We start from the raw sequence: 13,297 nt of genomic DNA on the forward strand, positions 1-13,297 counted from the left end.
GTGGGAGACTGGGGGTTTAGAGATCGAAGGTAATTTGGGGCTGGGGAGGGAGTTTGGGGTTAATTCTGCAGCACAGAGATAGCGGGGTGAAGGGGACACAGGAGTGGGGATGCTCCAGCATGAGGTGACTGGGATGGGGAGTTGGTGGGAAGAAGCAGCGCTGGGGAAATTGCTCACACAGAGGATTTGGAGCTCAGGGAAGAGCCAGGTGGCTGCATGAGGAGTCTGGGCAATTCCTGCCCATAACGGAGCAGGCACCAGGGCTTCTGCTTTCTGAAGCACTCCTTTCCTTCCAGCCAAGCCCACTTTTGTGATCCAGCCGCAGAACACCGAAGTGCTGATTGGGGAAAGCGTCACCTTGGAGTGCGGGGTCTCTGGGCACCCTCACCCTCGCATCAGCTGGACCCTTGGCACGGGCTCTCCTTTACCGCAGGATTCCCGTTTCGCTATCACCAGCTCTGGAGGACTCTTCATTCGGAACGTCACCTTCTCGGACCAGGGCCAGTACAACTGCAACGCCAGCAACACCGAGGGATCCATCCAGGCGACAGCGAGGGTCATAGTGCAAGGTGAGAAGTCCCAGGCTGATGACATTTCTGGGATAAATTGCTCAGTCAGGGGGCTGTATTTAAGTCCCATGACTGGTTCTGCTTCTGTGAGCTGAGAATTAACCCAAGTTTGCTGCCTGAGTTTTTCCTGCTGCTCAGTCACTGCTTTCCATTCCAGATTCTCCCAGGTTTCTCCTCATCCCCACTGATCAGACAGTAACTGAGGGACAAAGTGTGGATTTTCCCTGCTCTGCCGAGGGTCACCCTCCGCCTGTGATCACCTGGACGAGGGCAGGTATGGCCTCACTCGACTCAGGGCTTTATTTTCCTTTCGTGCTCCCGTCCATGGGGAGTGGGTGAGAACAGCCCAGCTGCTGGTCCAGGGTGATGACAGGCAGTGGTGACACAAGACAGATGGTGATCAGCACAGACCTGGTCACGCTGGGAGGTATGTTGGGGATCACCAAGGACGATGTTAAGCAGTGAGGAAGGAGCCTCTTAGATCTCTGACACGCTAAGTCATCATGTCAGAAGGGAGGAATGTGCTGGTTTTCATCAAAAAAGCCTCAAACATCCTTCTATGGTGGCTTCCTACCTCCTTTGAGAAAGCAGGTCTGGCCACTCCGAATCGGTGGGTATCACCAGGTACCGGCTCTCCATCATTATCATTGATTTGCTCCTCTTGGGGAGCACATTGCAGGAGAGCACCGGTCACTGCTGACACCTCTGGGGTTTCTTTTAGCTTTGGAAAAACTACTTGGGACCAACAGGTGCTGGTGAACTTTTGAAGGCTCGGATGATGGTTAGTGCTGGCTCCACTGAACTGATCCCTTCCAACACTTTCTGGGACAGAAGCCAACAATGCCTGGCCCAGAGGCCCTCCAACTTTTCCTTATGCTTCACAAGCCATAATTAATGGTTTAGTACTGTGGAGAATTCATGGCTATTGTTTCCCAGCTTCCACAGCTGATGTGGAGTTAAAAAGGACCAGCTAAAATTCTCTTCCAGCAGCATGTTCTCCATCTCTTTTAACCTGTTTTCCTCCACTGCCCAGATTTCAGAGGATATTTCTTAGAGATGTGGAAAGGAGCACAGTGACAAGAAGTAAAATTAATGTAATAACTGCTGTGTAACCAGGTTAGTTTGGTCACGCAGTGATCCAGTGATCAGCCAGGCTTAGCAGTGCTGTCACAGAAGGGATGCTAAGAGTGAGACAAGAGGAGAAGTGATGGACCATTGCTCATTCTCAAAGCCACTTTTAACAGTGTGGGGAAGATTCAGATTCCTTTTGTTATTTGGGATGAATAAATAGAGCCCTTATTTGGAGGAAAATGGAATATTTTAAAAAAAAGTTGCTAAGCTGAGAAGCTCTAATAATTTTGTTTGGGTTTGGTAAAGCATTTTAATTTTGAACTTTTCTCCTTAAATAGAGGAAATATTGAAACGATGCAGTTTCCAAACCAAAGAAAATCAAAATACCAAATGAAAAAGGCAGTGCTAGATGTTTCCATGTATTTGATTGAACAGCCAGCTTGGGCAGTTGAACACAGATTTGCTATCCATCAGGTGTCAGTAAATCTGCAGTTTGCACTAAGAAAAGGGTTACAAGGAAAGAAAAAGGGTACCAGCCTCTTTCCAGTTGCTTAGATAAGAACTCAGTCACGATCCTGTGTCTGGGAAGAGGAGCATCTGTCCCGTTCCTTGCTTAGCAAGACCAAGATGGTATTTCAAGGTGGCTGACATGTTGGGAAGGAAATGAAATTCTGAACTGTCACACGGATACTTGCAGTGATGGGAAGAGAAATCTCAGAGACAATTAACAAATGGCACTTCTTGTCTGAGCAGGGGGGCCGCTGCCGAGCGACCGGAGGCACAGTGTCCTCTCCACGGGCACGCTGCGGGTGACCAGGGTGGCTTTGCACGACCAAGGCCAGTACGAATGTCACGCCGTCAGTGCGATCGGAGTGAGGACACTGCTGGTACAGCTGTCGGTGACCCCCCGAGGTGAGGCTGGGGGAATAAGGGCTGGAAAATGGGTTTATTAAGTTCATGTTAAGGTATAGAACACGCTGTCTGCCAAGGCGGGGAATTGCCCTGGTTCCCATGGGATGGGATTTTGGTTTTGCCCAGGAACAGACATCGAGTCCTGAGAGCTCCATCAGTTGGTGGGAAACTTTAAAGAGGTTTCCAGAGTGCCAAGATTTGTAAATTGGAAGAAGCTGCTTCAGTTTTCCTTGAAAATTTATCTGGTAGTCTAGAAAAAGTACAACCAGGGGAATGAAACTCATCTGGTGTGGCCAGGGGATGAGCTGGTATCGGTTGGCGTCTGCACAAATAAACCCCAGGGCGGGGCTATGGGATCAAAATGACCTTTAATGCCCATCAGATCAAATCTGAGCTGGCCAGTTTGAGTGAAAAATGGGGCCCTTGAATGTGTTTTGGAGTTGTTTGTAAGAAAATTATTTTGGTAAAGGAAACAAAGGATTTTTGTCTGAGAATTTACAAAAACTAATTAAATTCTTAGTAATTTTTTTTCTTTTCTTACTATTTTTGAATCTTGGCTTACCTACAAGATGAATCGCAAGATTCTTTTTAAAATGAAATACCTTGCAAAAAAACTGATTCCTGATTTCTTTCTCAGAAAGATTTAACTCTGGCTCCACATACGTTTATCTTAAACATGAGCTACCAGGTCACAGGTTCAACCTAAACATAGGTATTCTAAAATCAAGCCTCTGTAAAACACAAGTCACACAGGAATGCTTTCAGGTTTTTATTTGCTTTTTTGTTTCCGTATAAATAGTTGTTCAAAATAAGCAAACATCCCTGCTTGTTCACAAATATGGCAGAATTTTACTGATAGTAGACTGGGGGAAGGAAACTGTCTAGAAACATGAAATCAGTGATGCTTCAAGCACAGAATTCGCTGAATATTTGAAGACCAGCAAGATCAATATAATGATTTAATCTGACCTGAGTTAACACTTGCCAGAGGGCCTCATCTGATAGTTCCTGAATCAAATCATGATACTTGTTTCAGCTCAAGCATCTTTTCTAGAAAGCCTTCGAATTAACTCTTTTAAATGACAGAGAACCCAGCACATTCCTATGTAATTGCCCCAAGTAAAGAGACACACGAGCAGAAAATAATGAACATAAATTACAGAGGACTTGGTAGAGAGACTGAGACCCCTTTGAAGAGCCCTTGCAAGAGCAGAAGGAGCCCAGCAGCTCTGGTTTGCCTGTGCTGAGATGTTTTTCATGCAGATTTCTCTGTTTTCCTTGATGCGTTTCTTGCACTTGTGACTTTTTTGTACAGTGATACCCGTGTTCCTTCACCCCCCACAAGACGTGGTGGCAGAGACGGGCCAGGACATTGCCATTACCTGCACTGCCCAAGGAGATCCACAGCCAACCATCACCTGGGTCAAAGTAAGAGGTGGACAGGAGGAAGACGGTTTTTTTACACTGAGGGTGGTGAGAGCCTGGCCCAGGTTGCCCAGAGAGGTGGTGGATGAACCATCCCTGGAGACATCCCAGGCCAGGCTGGACGGGGCTCTGAGCAACCTGAGCTGGTGCAGATGTCCCTGCTCATGGCAGGAATGGCACTGGGGGAGCTGGGAAAGTCCCTCCAACCCAAACTGTCCTGTGATTCTATAGTATCTTGTCCTCCATGGGGGCATTAAACAACTCTCTTGTTAAACATCTCTTCCAGCTCAACTAGTTAAATCAGTTTGTGCAATACACATGGAAGAAATGGTGTTTGATGAAAATTTAAGGACTGATATTTCCACTGATTTAACGTTTTTAGTGGTCTGAAAGAATGTTGGTCTTTCTCAAGCTCAAAACTTTGCAACGCACATTCCTGTTTTTGCTCGTTCTTCCTTCCAAATGAGTAATTTGAAGCCAGTGACCCTCCAGGATGTTAGAAACACTTAATTGACTATTCCCGGAAAAAAAAAACGAAAATAGATTTTTTTTTTTTTCCCCTAAGTAGTTTGTCCTTATTTCCAGGATCCCCCCTGGTGGAACTGGATGATGCTGGTTGGCTCCAGCATTGATGGGGCAAACCCACGATCCCTCACAATAGCTCTGCAGCCTGGCTGCTCTTTCCAAGAATTCCTTAGGCGAAGCTCTCCAGACTTTTTCTTGCTGTGCTGTAGTACAACACCTGTGACCTTCCCTGGGACCTGCCGTGCCTTTGAGCACAGTCGGGCGCAGGACAAATTAGAGGGGAATATGCTTGAGCCCCAGGAAGATGTTAAGAAACAAGAGAATAAAAAAAGGGAAATGTGAAGCCCCCAGCCAGGTGGAGAGGTTGGGGTTTGAGGGAGCTGCTGCTGGCAGCGCTTTGATCAGCAATGCTGCCCAGCGCCAGCAAAACCTGGTATCTGCAGTTCAAGGCCAGCAAAAATCCATCAGTTTCAGGTTGTCCGAAAGCTGAAGACTTTTAGGCTTATTTATGTGCTGTGAAACTTCTGTGACAGCACCAGGGCACAGTGCTGGCTCCAGCCAGAGCATCTGTTAGAAGTGCCAAGAAATGCAGTGAGTGCCTGGAGGTGGCCCAGGGTGAAGGAGCCAAGCGAGGACCTCCTGGCAGTGGGTGGATGCAGGAGGAGATGTCCTTGGGTGGCTTTCTGCTTTCTCTAGAAGAGCAATGCTAACATCTGGTGGCCACATCACTTCATTGCATCCATCTGCGGGTTGGCTGAATGGGCTGAGGGCTTGGATGGTAGGAAGCTCTCCACACCCTGACACGTTTTCTGTCTTTTCACGGTGCAACAGGAGGGTATCCAGATCACGGAGAGCGGCAAGTTCCACGTCAGCCAAGACGGGACCCTCTCCATCCACGACCTCGGTGTGGCTGACCAGGGCAGATACGAGTGCATAGCAAGAAACCCCTTTGGCTTCACCTCCAGTGCCATGCAGCTCTCCATCACTGGTAGGGCATCTCCTGTGCTCCTCGGGAGTCTTCTCCTCCTCTTGTGTAAGGAAGGGCTATGCTGTGTTGATGCCTACGCTTTGAACATATATCCATATGAACATGAACATCTTATTTCTTCAGCTTCTTTGCAGACAAATCCCTTGCGGGCGTGATCGGAGTCACTCCGTTCTGTAAGCCCAAGCATCTCCAAGCTGCTCCTTGCTGTTTTCTCAGCTGAGCTGCAATTTCTCCCTGCAAAAACAAAGGTGTTGCTTTAAACCGCCTCCTGCAAGCCGAGCTGTTGGTATACGTGTAACTACTGCCTCTGCTGGGAGGGAGAAACTTAGTAAAAAACTTGTTAAAATGTGCCAACACGCTCACAAGTTTAACGGTTGGACTTGACGATCTTGAGGGTCTCTTCCAACCAAAATGATTCTATGATTCTAAGTCATCATCTGACCGTAACCTCACACACCAGGGGAGGGCAAAGGAGAACGACATTGTCACTGCAAGTACGGAGTTTAAAATGTCTGCTCAGTCCCTTGGGGATGGGAAATAAGTCGCTCATTTTCAAGCTCCCGCTCCATGCATTAGGGAGGCTGTGATGGTTAAAGAGGTCAAGAGTGGAAATTGTGCTTGTTAGAGGGTGAGGAAGAACTGGCAAGGGAAAAAAACCCCAAAGGCAAGCAATGAAGTTAAAAATATAAGTAGAGAGTTATTCCTCAAGCACGCAGGAACAACCAGCATGAATATTGAGTAGCTTATTAGGTGAATTTAGTGTCATTTTCTATGCAGGGATTGTGTGCAAGGAGCTGAGAATAATCTGAAATGTCTTTGTTGTTTGAAATTATTCCTGAGATTATTTCTGTGATTTATTCTTGATTGGTACCTCGTTTTCCAGCTGGCCATTGCGTACATCAGTAGCCAAATGGGAACCGGTTTGTTCAGCTGTGACAAAGGCCCTGGCTTAAAAAATGCGTTCGGTAGTAATTGTTAAGAATTCATGTGTTTACTCCCAAAGGTATTCAAGCAACAGCTTTCTTTTTTGTTTCAAAATGATGTGTTTGATGTGTTAACTCTAGGTTTGTACTGAATTAGAAGTGTTCCACAAATGGAAAATTAATGTACGAGCAATACATTCAAATGAATTTCATGAATTTTATAAGTTCTCTTTGTGGGAAGTAAATACATTATTTTGGGTTAACTTCCTGTGATTTTTTTTTTTTTTTTACATTTTCTTTTTCCAGTTTAACCACCAAACAAAACATGCATTTATTTGCAAAGTCATACAGGAGCAAATTGTGAATATGTGTTCCACAGCCATCTCCTGAGAAAGCCATCTGCTTTTTCAGGCAGTTAATTTCTTCTTTAGAATATCTGCTTTTGAAAACAAAAGAAGTTTCATGATGATTATGTTGCAAATGGAAACGAAGTTTGACCTGCAATGGGGTTACTATGGGGCTTGTATCAATACACAGATTTTTCTTGAGCTTGGAAGATAAATTTCTATAAAATTGAGAATTTTATGTTCTTTCTTTCTGCTTTGGGAAGCCACATTCGTCGGTCGGAGTGGCGACACGTTTGTGGCCACGTCGATCCGAGAAGCCATCAGCAGCGTGGACCATGCCATCAACTCCACGCGCACCGAGCTCTTCAGCAAGTAAGTGTGTGAGACGCCACGATCCGAGACTTGGAGCAGAAAAGAGATTAAAAAAGACAGGGAATGAAGCTTTCTCAGATCTCATTTTATAGTTGACAATCCACAAATGAAAGCTACAGTATTGTTTTGGGTACTGGAGGTTGAAGCTGCACCATGTAGATGTGAGGATGTGATAGAGCTTCATAACAGGCCTTTGGGATTCTGGAAAAATCTGATGCATGAATATCCGATATGCGAATATCACCTTTTATGTCACTTATATCTGCAACATAAATTTTGTCAGCTGGAACTGGCTCCAGAGACAATGCCTAGAAAAGAAAATAATCAGTATAGTCATTTTATAAATGCAACTGACTTTGTGTAGGGTGAACAGAAATAATAGTGCGAACCATTTCCTCAATGAAAAATGACTTCCTGAGTGAATGGTAATTCCCTCCTCTTCCACTCCAATATATGTTTTTATTGAAAAGATATATAGTTCATATTAAGCCCAAAACCTCTGGGTTTCAGCTGTTGGAATGTGAAAAATAATTTACTATAGCAGGAAAAAAAAATAGAAATGCTGAGGAAATTAAATATGTGTATTTTTCTGGGGAAAAATATCCTTTCTTTAATCATCTGCAATATGCAGGCAAGCCCCATCATTATTGTACACTAGTTAAGCACTGGATCAGGCTTAGAGCCTGACTCTTGCTGCCTGTAGAGTTGATTTATTTAAATGTTCGGTCTATTTATTTTAATGTTCCTGCATCACTTCTACCTCCTGGAAACAGACGCCCCAAGACTCCCAATGACTTGCTGGCTCTTTTCCGTTACCCTCGGGACCCCTACACCCTGGAAACAGCCCGGGCAGGTGAGATCTTTGAAAGGACCTTGCAGCTGATCCAGGAACACGTGCAACAAGGTCTCATCGTGGATATGAATGTCACAGGTACGAGAGATTTTATTTTCTGTCTTCACTTTGTGCATAGGATTAAATTAATACTACTGTGTGTAGTTATCCAGAAAGTTTAAAAAGTGCAATTTCAGGTATGCCAAGAAATGTGTTGTCTGGGTTGCAATTCTTACATCTCGTGATTTTCATAACAGCCAGAGTTCTTGAAGTGACTGAACCAACCTCGCACTTGGGAAAGTGTTTCCATTCCCTGTTCTGATAAAGATTTCTTGGCTGGCTATGAAAGCCCCAGTCTTTAAAAAATATTTCACCACCTGACTCCCAAAGGAGTGCCGTGGTGGGTCTGAGGTTCAGTCTCCCAGCAGCGCAGTCAGAGATGTTTCCTGCCCTCCGAGTGGCAACAAGAAAAATACTGAAAACTGAAGTATTTGGGTGCTGTAACAGAGGAAGGGGATATCGCTTTGTCTTTCTACCACTTTGGCCTCTTAGCTACAAACTCAGATGGGTTCCAACCACTCGGATTTCTTTTATTGAGGCAGGATAGCAAGCAACAGAACAATGCAACAGCAAAAAAACCAAGGGAGGTCCAAGCACCCAGCAGCTGAGCTCCAAAACTTGCTGACTGGGACCTCCTTTATATACAACAGACATACCCACACGCTGCAAGTTTCTACCTATACGTGTGAGTCACCATGTACGTTTGGAGCTCGTAAATATTTTTGCCTGCCTGGATGCGTTCCAGGCTGTGAGGAGCCTTTCTCCAGGGTGCAGGTCCCGTCTGGGCTGGTTGTTCTGCCAACCTCTCCCCCTCCTCGCCCCGTCAGCATCCGCACAGCACAGCGTTATTCAGTGTTATTCAGCGCTTTCACACGACGTAACACCCTGGCAGTCACCCGTGGCTTCCCTGCGGCTCCTCACGTAGGGTTGGGATGGTCGATGGTGCTTGAGGTTGCAGTTATAACCCAGAGAGATGTAAAATAAACCCAGGATGGAGACCAAGACCAGTCACAACATTTCTGGTTCTACCTCTGTGCAGTTCATACTAAACTCTTTTTCCCTTTTTTTCTGATATGGTGCTATGCTTCATTTAACCTTCCACAAATGACATAGCAACACCAGGATCAGAGACCCAGCCTTCCCGTGCCCACCATGACAATCCCAGCAGCAGGGGCCACCCAAAGCCCTGACATGGGGTGGTGGGAAAACAATGGCTCCAGCAGCTGTGGTCTGACCTGGTGCTTTGCCTTCGCAGGGTATCGGTACAATGACTTGGTGTCCCCCCACTACCTGAACATGATCGCCAACCTGTCGGGTTGCTCTGCCCACCGCCGCACGCCCAACTGCTCCAATATCTGCTTCCACAAGAAGTACAGGACCCACGATGGATCTTGCAACAACCTCCAGCACCCGATGTGGGGTGCATCTCTCACAGCCTTCCAGAGGCTCCTCAAACCCGCCTACCAGAACGGATTTAACCTCCCCCGGGGCTTTTCCTTGGCACAAGATGCCAGGGGGCTGCCCCTTCCTCTACCCCGCCTCGTCTCCACCACCATGATCGGGACTGAGACCATCACCCCTGATGACCAGTTCACGCACATGCTCATGCAGTGGGGACAGTTTCTGGACCACGACATGGACCAGACGGTGGCAGCCATCAGCATGTCCCGCTTCTCAGATGGAGCACCTTGCAGTCAGGTGTGCAGCAACGATCCACCTTGCTTCTCCATCACAGTCCCAGCCAACGACCCTCGCGTCAGGAACGGGCGCTGCATGTTCTTTGTCCGCTCCAGCCCAGTGTGCGGCAGCGGGATGACCTCCCTGCTGATGAACTCCGTCTACGCCAGGGAGCAGATCAACCACTTGACGTCTTACATCGATGCTTCCAATGTTTACGGCAGCACAGAGCAGGAATCACGGGAACTGCGGGATCTGAGCAGCCGAAATGGGCTGCTGAAGCAAGGGAAAGTTGTGCCCAGCTCGGGGAAGCATCTCCTTCCCTTTGCTGTGGGGCCACCCACGGAGTGCATGAGAGATGAGAACGAGAGCCCCGTGCCGTGCTTCCTGGCTGGGGACCACCGTGCCAACGAGCAGCTGGGTCTGACGGCCATGCACACGCTTTGGTTCCGGGAGCACAACCGCATCGCCACGGAGCTGTCGGCCCTCAACCCCCACTGGGACGGAGAACTCCTGTATCATGAGGCACGGAAGATCGTGGGTGCCCAGATGCAACATATCACGTATGCCCAGTGGCTCCCCAAGGTCCTTGGGGAAGCTGGGATGAAGATGCTGGGTGAGTACAAAGGCTACAACCCCAACGTCAATGCGGGGATTCTCAACGCCTTCGCCACCGCTGCCTTCCGCTTTGGGCACACCTTGATCAACCCCATCCTGTACCGGCTGAACGAAACCTTCCAGCCCATCCGCCAAGGCCACGTCCCCCTGCACAAGGCCTTCTTCTCCCCTTTCAGGATCACGCAGGAAGGTGGGATCGACCCCCTCCTCCGTGGGCTCTTTGGGGTTCCTGGGAAAATGCGGGTCCCCTCTGAACTCCTCAACATGGAGCTGACTGAGAAACTCTTCTCCATGGCACACTCTGTCTCACTGGACTTGGCTGCTATCAACATCCAGAGGGGGCGAGACCATGGCATCCCACCTTACAACGACTTCAGGGTCTTCTGCAACCTCTCCTCTGTGCAGGAGTTTGAGGACCTCAGAACTGAGATCAAGAACTTTGAGATCAGGGAAAAGCTCAGGAGGTACTGTAGCCTGGACTTGGGAGCATCAAAATCACTGGAAATCAGTCAGTGGAAAGTTTCTGCTCCTCCCAGGAGACCTATCAAATAACCTTCGCAGATATTGCTCCCCACAGATGCTGAGATAGGGTAATAGCTGTGGTTTAAGAACGGGGTAAGACAAATGAGATCTCCCTAAGTGATCGGTCTGGTTCCGAGTGGAATGTCATCAGGCATTGCTGGAGTGGGGTTTGGGAGCAGGTTGAGCCTTGGAGCTGTTTTCCAGTGAGACAAAACTGCATCCTATCTGCACTGACTGCCTCTTTCCACAGCAAGTCCTTCATCCCAATGTCTTTTAGATAAAGACCATTGTAAATATGGTCCAGATGAGTTCCTTGCATGCAAATGTGATGTGATCAGATTTATTTTATCTCCACTCTTTGATCGTCTTTTAACTTCTTTTTTTTAAAATATATTTTATCCTGCAGTTTATATGGGACTGCCAAAAATATTGACCTGTTTCCAGCACTGATGGTGGAGGATCTTGTCCCTGGTACCAGAGTTGGACCAACGCTGATGTGCGTGTTAACCACACAGTTCAGAAGGCTGAGGGATGGAGACAGGTATTATCATCGGAGTCAACCCAGAGTTTTTGGTATTCCATTTGGGGGGATTTGCTCCCTATGGGAAGGAACAGAAGCTATAAGTTTTGATTATTTCTTGTCTTACAATACAGGGCAGGGTCTCATCTGGCCAGCATAAAAGGACTTTCCACAATTACTGTCAGTGTGTCCTTTCCTGATTTAACAATTTCTGCTCCACTGCAGGACACTGGATACTACTGTGGATGTGCCCGATGTCTTCTGAAAATGCTAGAAAATATCCACAGGATTTTCCTTCTAATTCGCATTTGCTGCTTGTGTGAATAAGACACATCTTTGCCTGGTGATGCAGGAATGTTGTTTCCCCATGTCCCTGCTCCAGCAGATCTGTCTGAGCCTTGGGTTCCCCTGCATGGGCTGTACCTGCTGCTGATGGCACCTGCAGCTCTGGCCAGCACTTCACAGGGATTTGTGGGTTCAGAAAAGGGCAGTCTGTGTTCAAAACCACCTAACACCAGAATAAAAGCTCCTTTTGAGGTGTGTGGATGCTGCCACATGTGTAGGGGAACTCTCCTCCCAGCCTCACTCCCCATCCTCTACTCCTACCCCCTGAATCACGCTGTGATTACAAACCCACTGCAGGTTTTGGTATGAGAATCCCGGAGTCTTTACGCCGGCGCAGCTGACTCAGATCAGACAGACGTCCCTTGCTCGTGTCATCTGTGACAACAGCGACCACATCCAGCAGCTCCAAAGAGATGTCTTCCAGGTGGCCTCGTACCCGCAGGGCATGGTCAGCTGCGAAGAGATTCCCACGGTGGATCTCCGCTTGTGGCAGGACTGTTGTGAGGGTGAGGAAGGAGGCTGCTTCAGCACCGACTGACATGGGGACAGCTCTGGGTGACATTTGTCGCCTGCTATCAGCTTATAGGAAATGCCAGGAACTGGTTTCATGGTACATCATGAGAACAGTGTGTCAGCAAATGGTTGCAAAGAGGAGAACAGAGTAGAATAGAATAAGAATACGGATAAGAATAGAATTGCAATGGAATGGAATAGAATTTGAATATTTCAGTTGGAAGGGACCCACAATGATCATCTAGTCCAAGTGCCTGACCACTTCAGGGCTGACCGAAAGTTAAAGCAAATTATTAAGGGTGTTGTCCAAAAGCCTCTTAAACACTGATAAACTGGGGGCATCGCCCATGTCTCTGGGAAGCCCATTAGCTTCACTGAATGTGGCCAAAGGCCCACCTGGCTGAGGGCTTCTGTCTCTGGCAGCAGCCTATAGCTCATCCTTGTGGGGATAGACTAAAGCAGGACAAAGGCACAGTGATCCCCACCACATATCACTTTAAAGATTCATTTGGGTGTCTGTAAAACTCTGCCATTAAAGAACAGATCCTACCATGGTCCCTTTGTGCTGTATCCTGGCCACAGATGTCCAGCTGAGCCATGGGAATCCATGCATGATGTGTGCCCTGTTACACACCTTTGTTGCCTCCTGTCCTCTGGCACAAGAGATATGTCGGGGTGGATGGTGGAGGAGAAGGTGAATGGTGGAGGAGAAGATGAATGGTGGAGGGGACCAGCGCTGCCTTCAATCTGCATGATTCTGCTTTAAACACCAATGCTCACTGCAGGCTTTCCCTTCCTTCCCAAGACTGCCAGACACGTGGGCAGTTCAGGGCTCTTTCTCAGCGGTTCCGAGGCAAGAGGTCTCCTGGCTTCAGCTACCCAGAAGAAAACCCTGCCAAGCATCAGCCTGCCTTCCTCAGGTGTGGTATCACCACTTTTTTTACCTCCATTTTATGAAGCATAAGAAAAGTGTTTAATAACTCAATCCATTCAGGCCTTTGCAGTTGGAATTCTGCAGAGGTCTGGAGGCCAGGAGCGTTTCAGCAGACAGGTGCTGAGCTTGGTCAAAGTCATCCAA

At 47.6% G+C, this 13,297-nt stretch overlaps 1 protein-coding gene across 2 annotated transcripts in view; it reads left to right on the plus strand.

The window, feature by feature from the left end:
* Positions 1 to 13,297, plus strand: part of LOC135994627 (peroxidasin-like) — a 43,089-nt gene that overhangs the window by 27,102 nt on the left and 2,690 nt on the right. The window contains exons 10-20 of one of the 2 annotated variants that reach the window (XM_065645316.1): positions 297 to 569; positions 727 to 843; positions 2,394 to 2,552; positions 3,868 to 3,980; positions 5,334 to 5,490; positions 7,024 to 7,132; positions 7,906 to 8,063; positions 9,280 to 10,783; positions 11,248 to 11,382; positions 12,004 to 12,212; positions 13,025 to 13,139. In XM_065645316.1, the coding sequence (XP_065501388.1) occupies positions 297 to 569; positions 727 to 843; positions 2,394 to 2,552; positions 3,868 to 3,980; positions 5,334 to 5,490; positions 7,024 to 7,132; positions 7,906 to 8,063; positions 9,280 to 10,783; positions 11,248 to 11,382; positions 12,004 to 12,212; positions 13,025 to 13,139 (3,049 nt within the window). Of the gene's footprint in view, positions 1 to 296; positions 570 to 726; positions 844 to 2,393; positions 2,553 to 3,867; positions 3,981 to 5,333; positions 5,491 to 7,023; positions 7,133 to 7,905; positions 8,064 to 9,279; positions 10,910 to 11,247; positions 11,383 to 12,003; positions 12,213 to 13,024; positions 13,140 to 13,297 lie in introns of those variants that run through there. The other variant, XM_065645317.1, reaches the window with a different exon arrangement.

Source organism: Caloenas nicobarica, chromosome 15 (genome assembly GCF_036013445.1).
Source record: "Caloenas nicobarica isolate bCalNic1 chromosome 15, bCalNic1.hap1, whole genome shotgun sequence".
In the NCBI taxonomy this organism is placed as follows: Eukaryota; Metazoa; Chordata; class Aves; order Columbiformes; family Columbidae; genus Caloenas; species Caloenas nicobarica.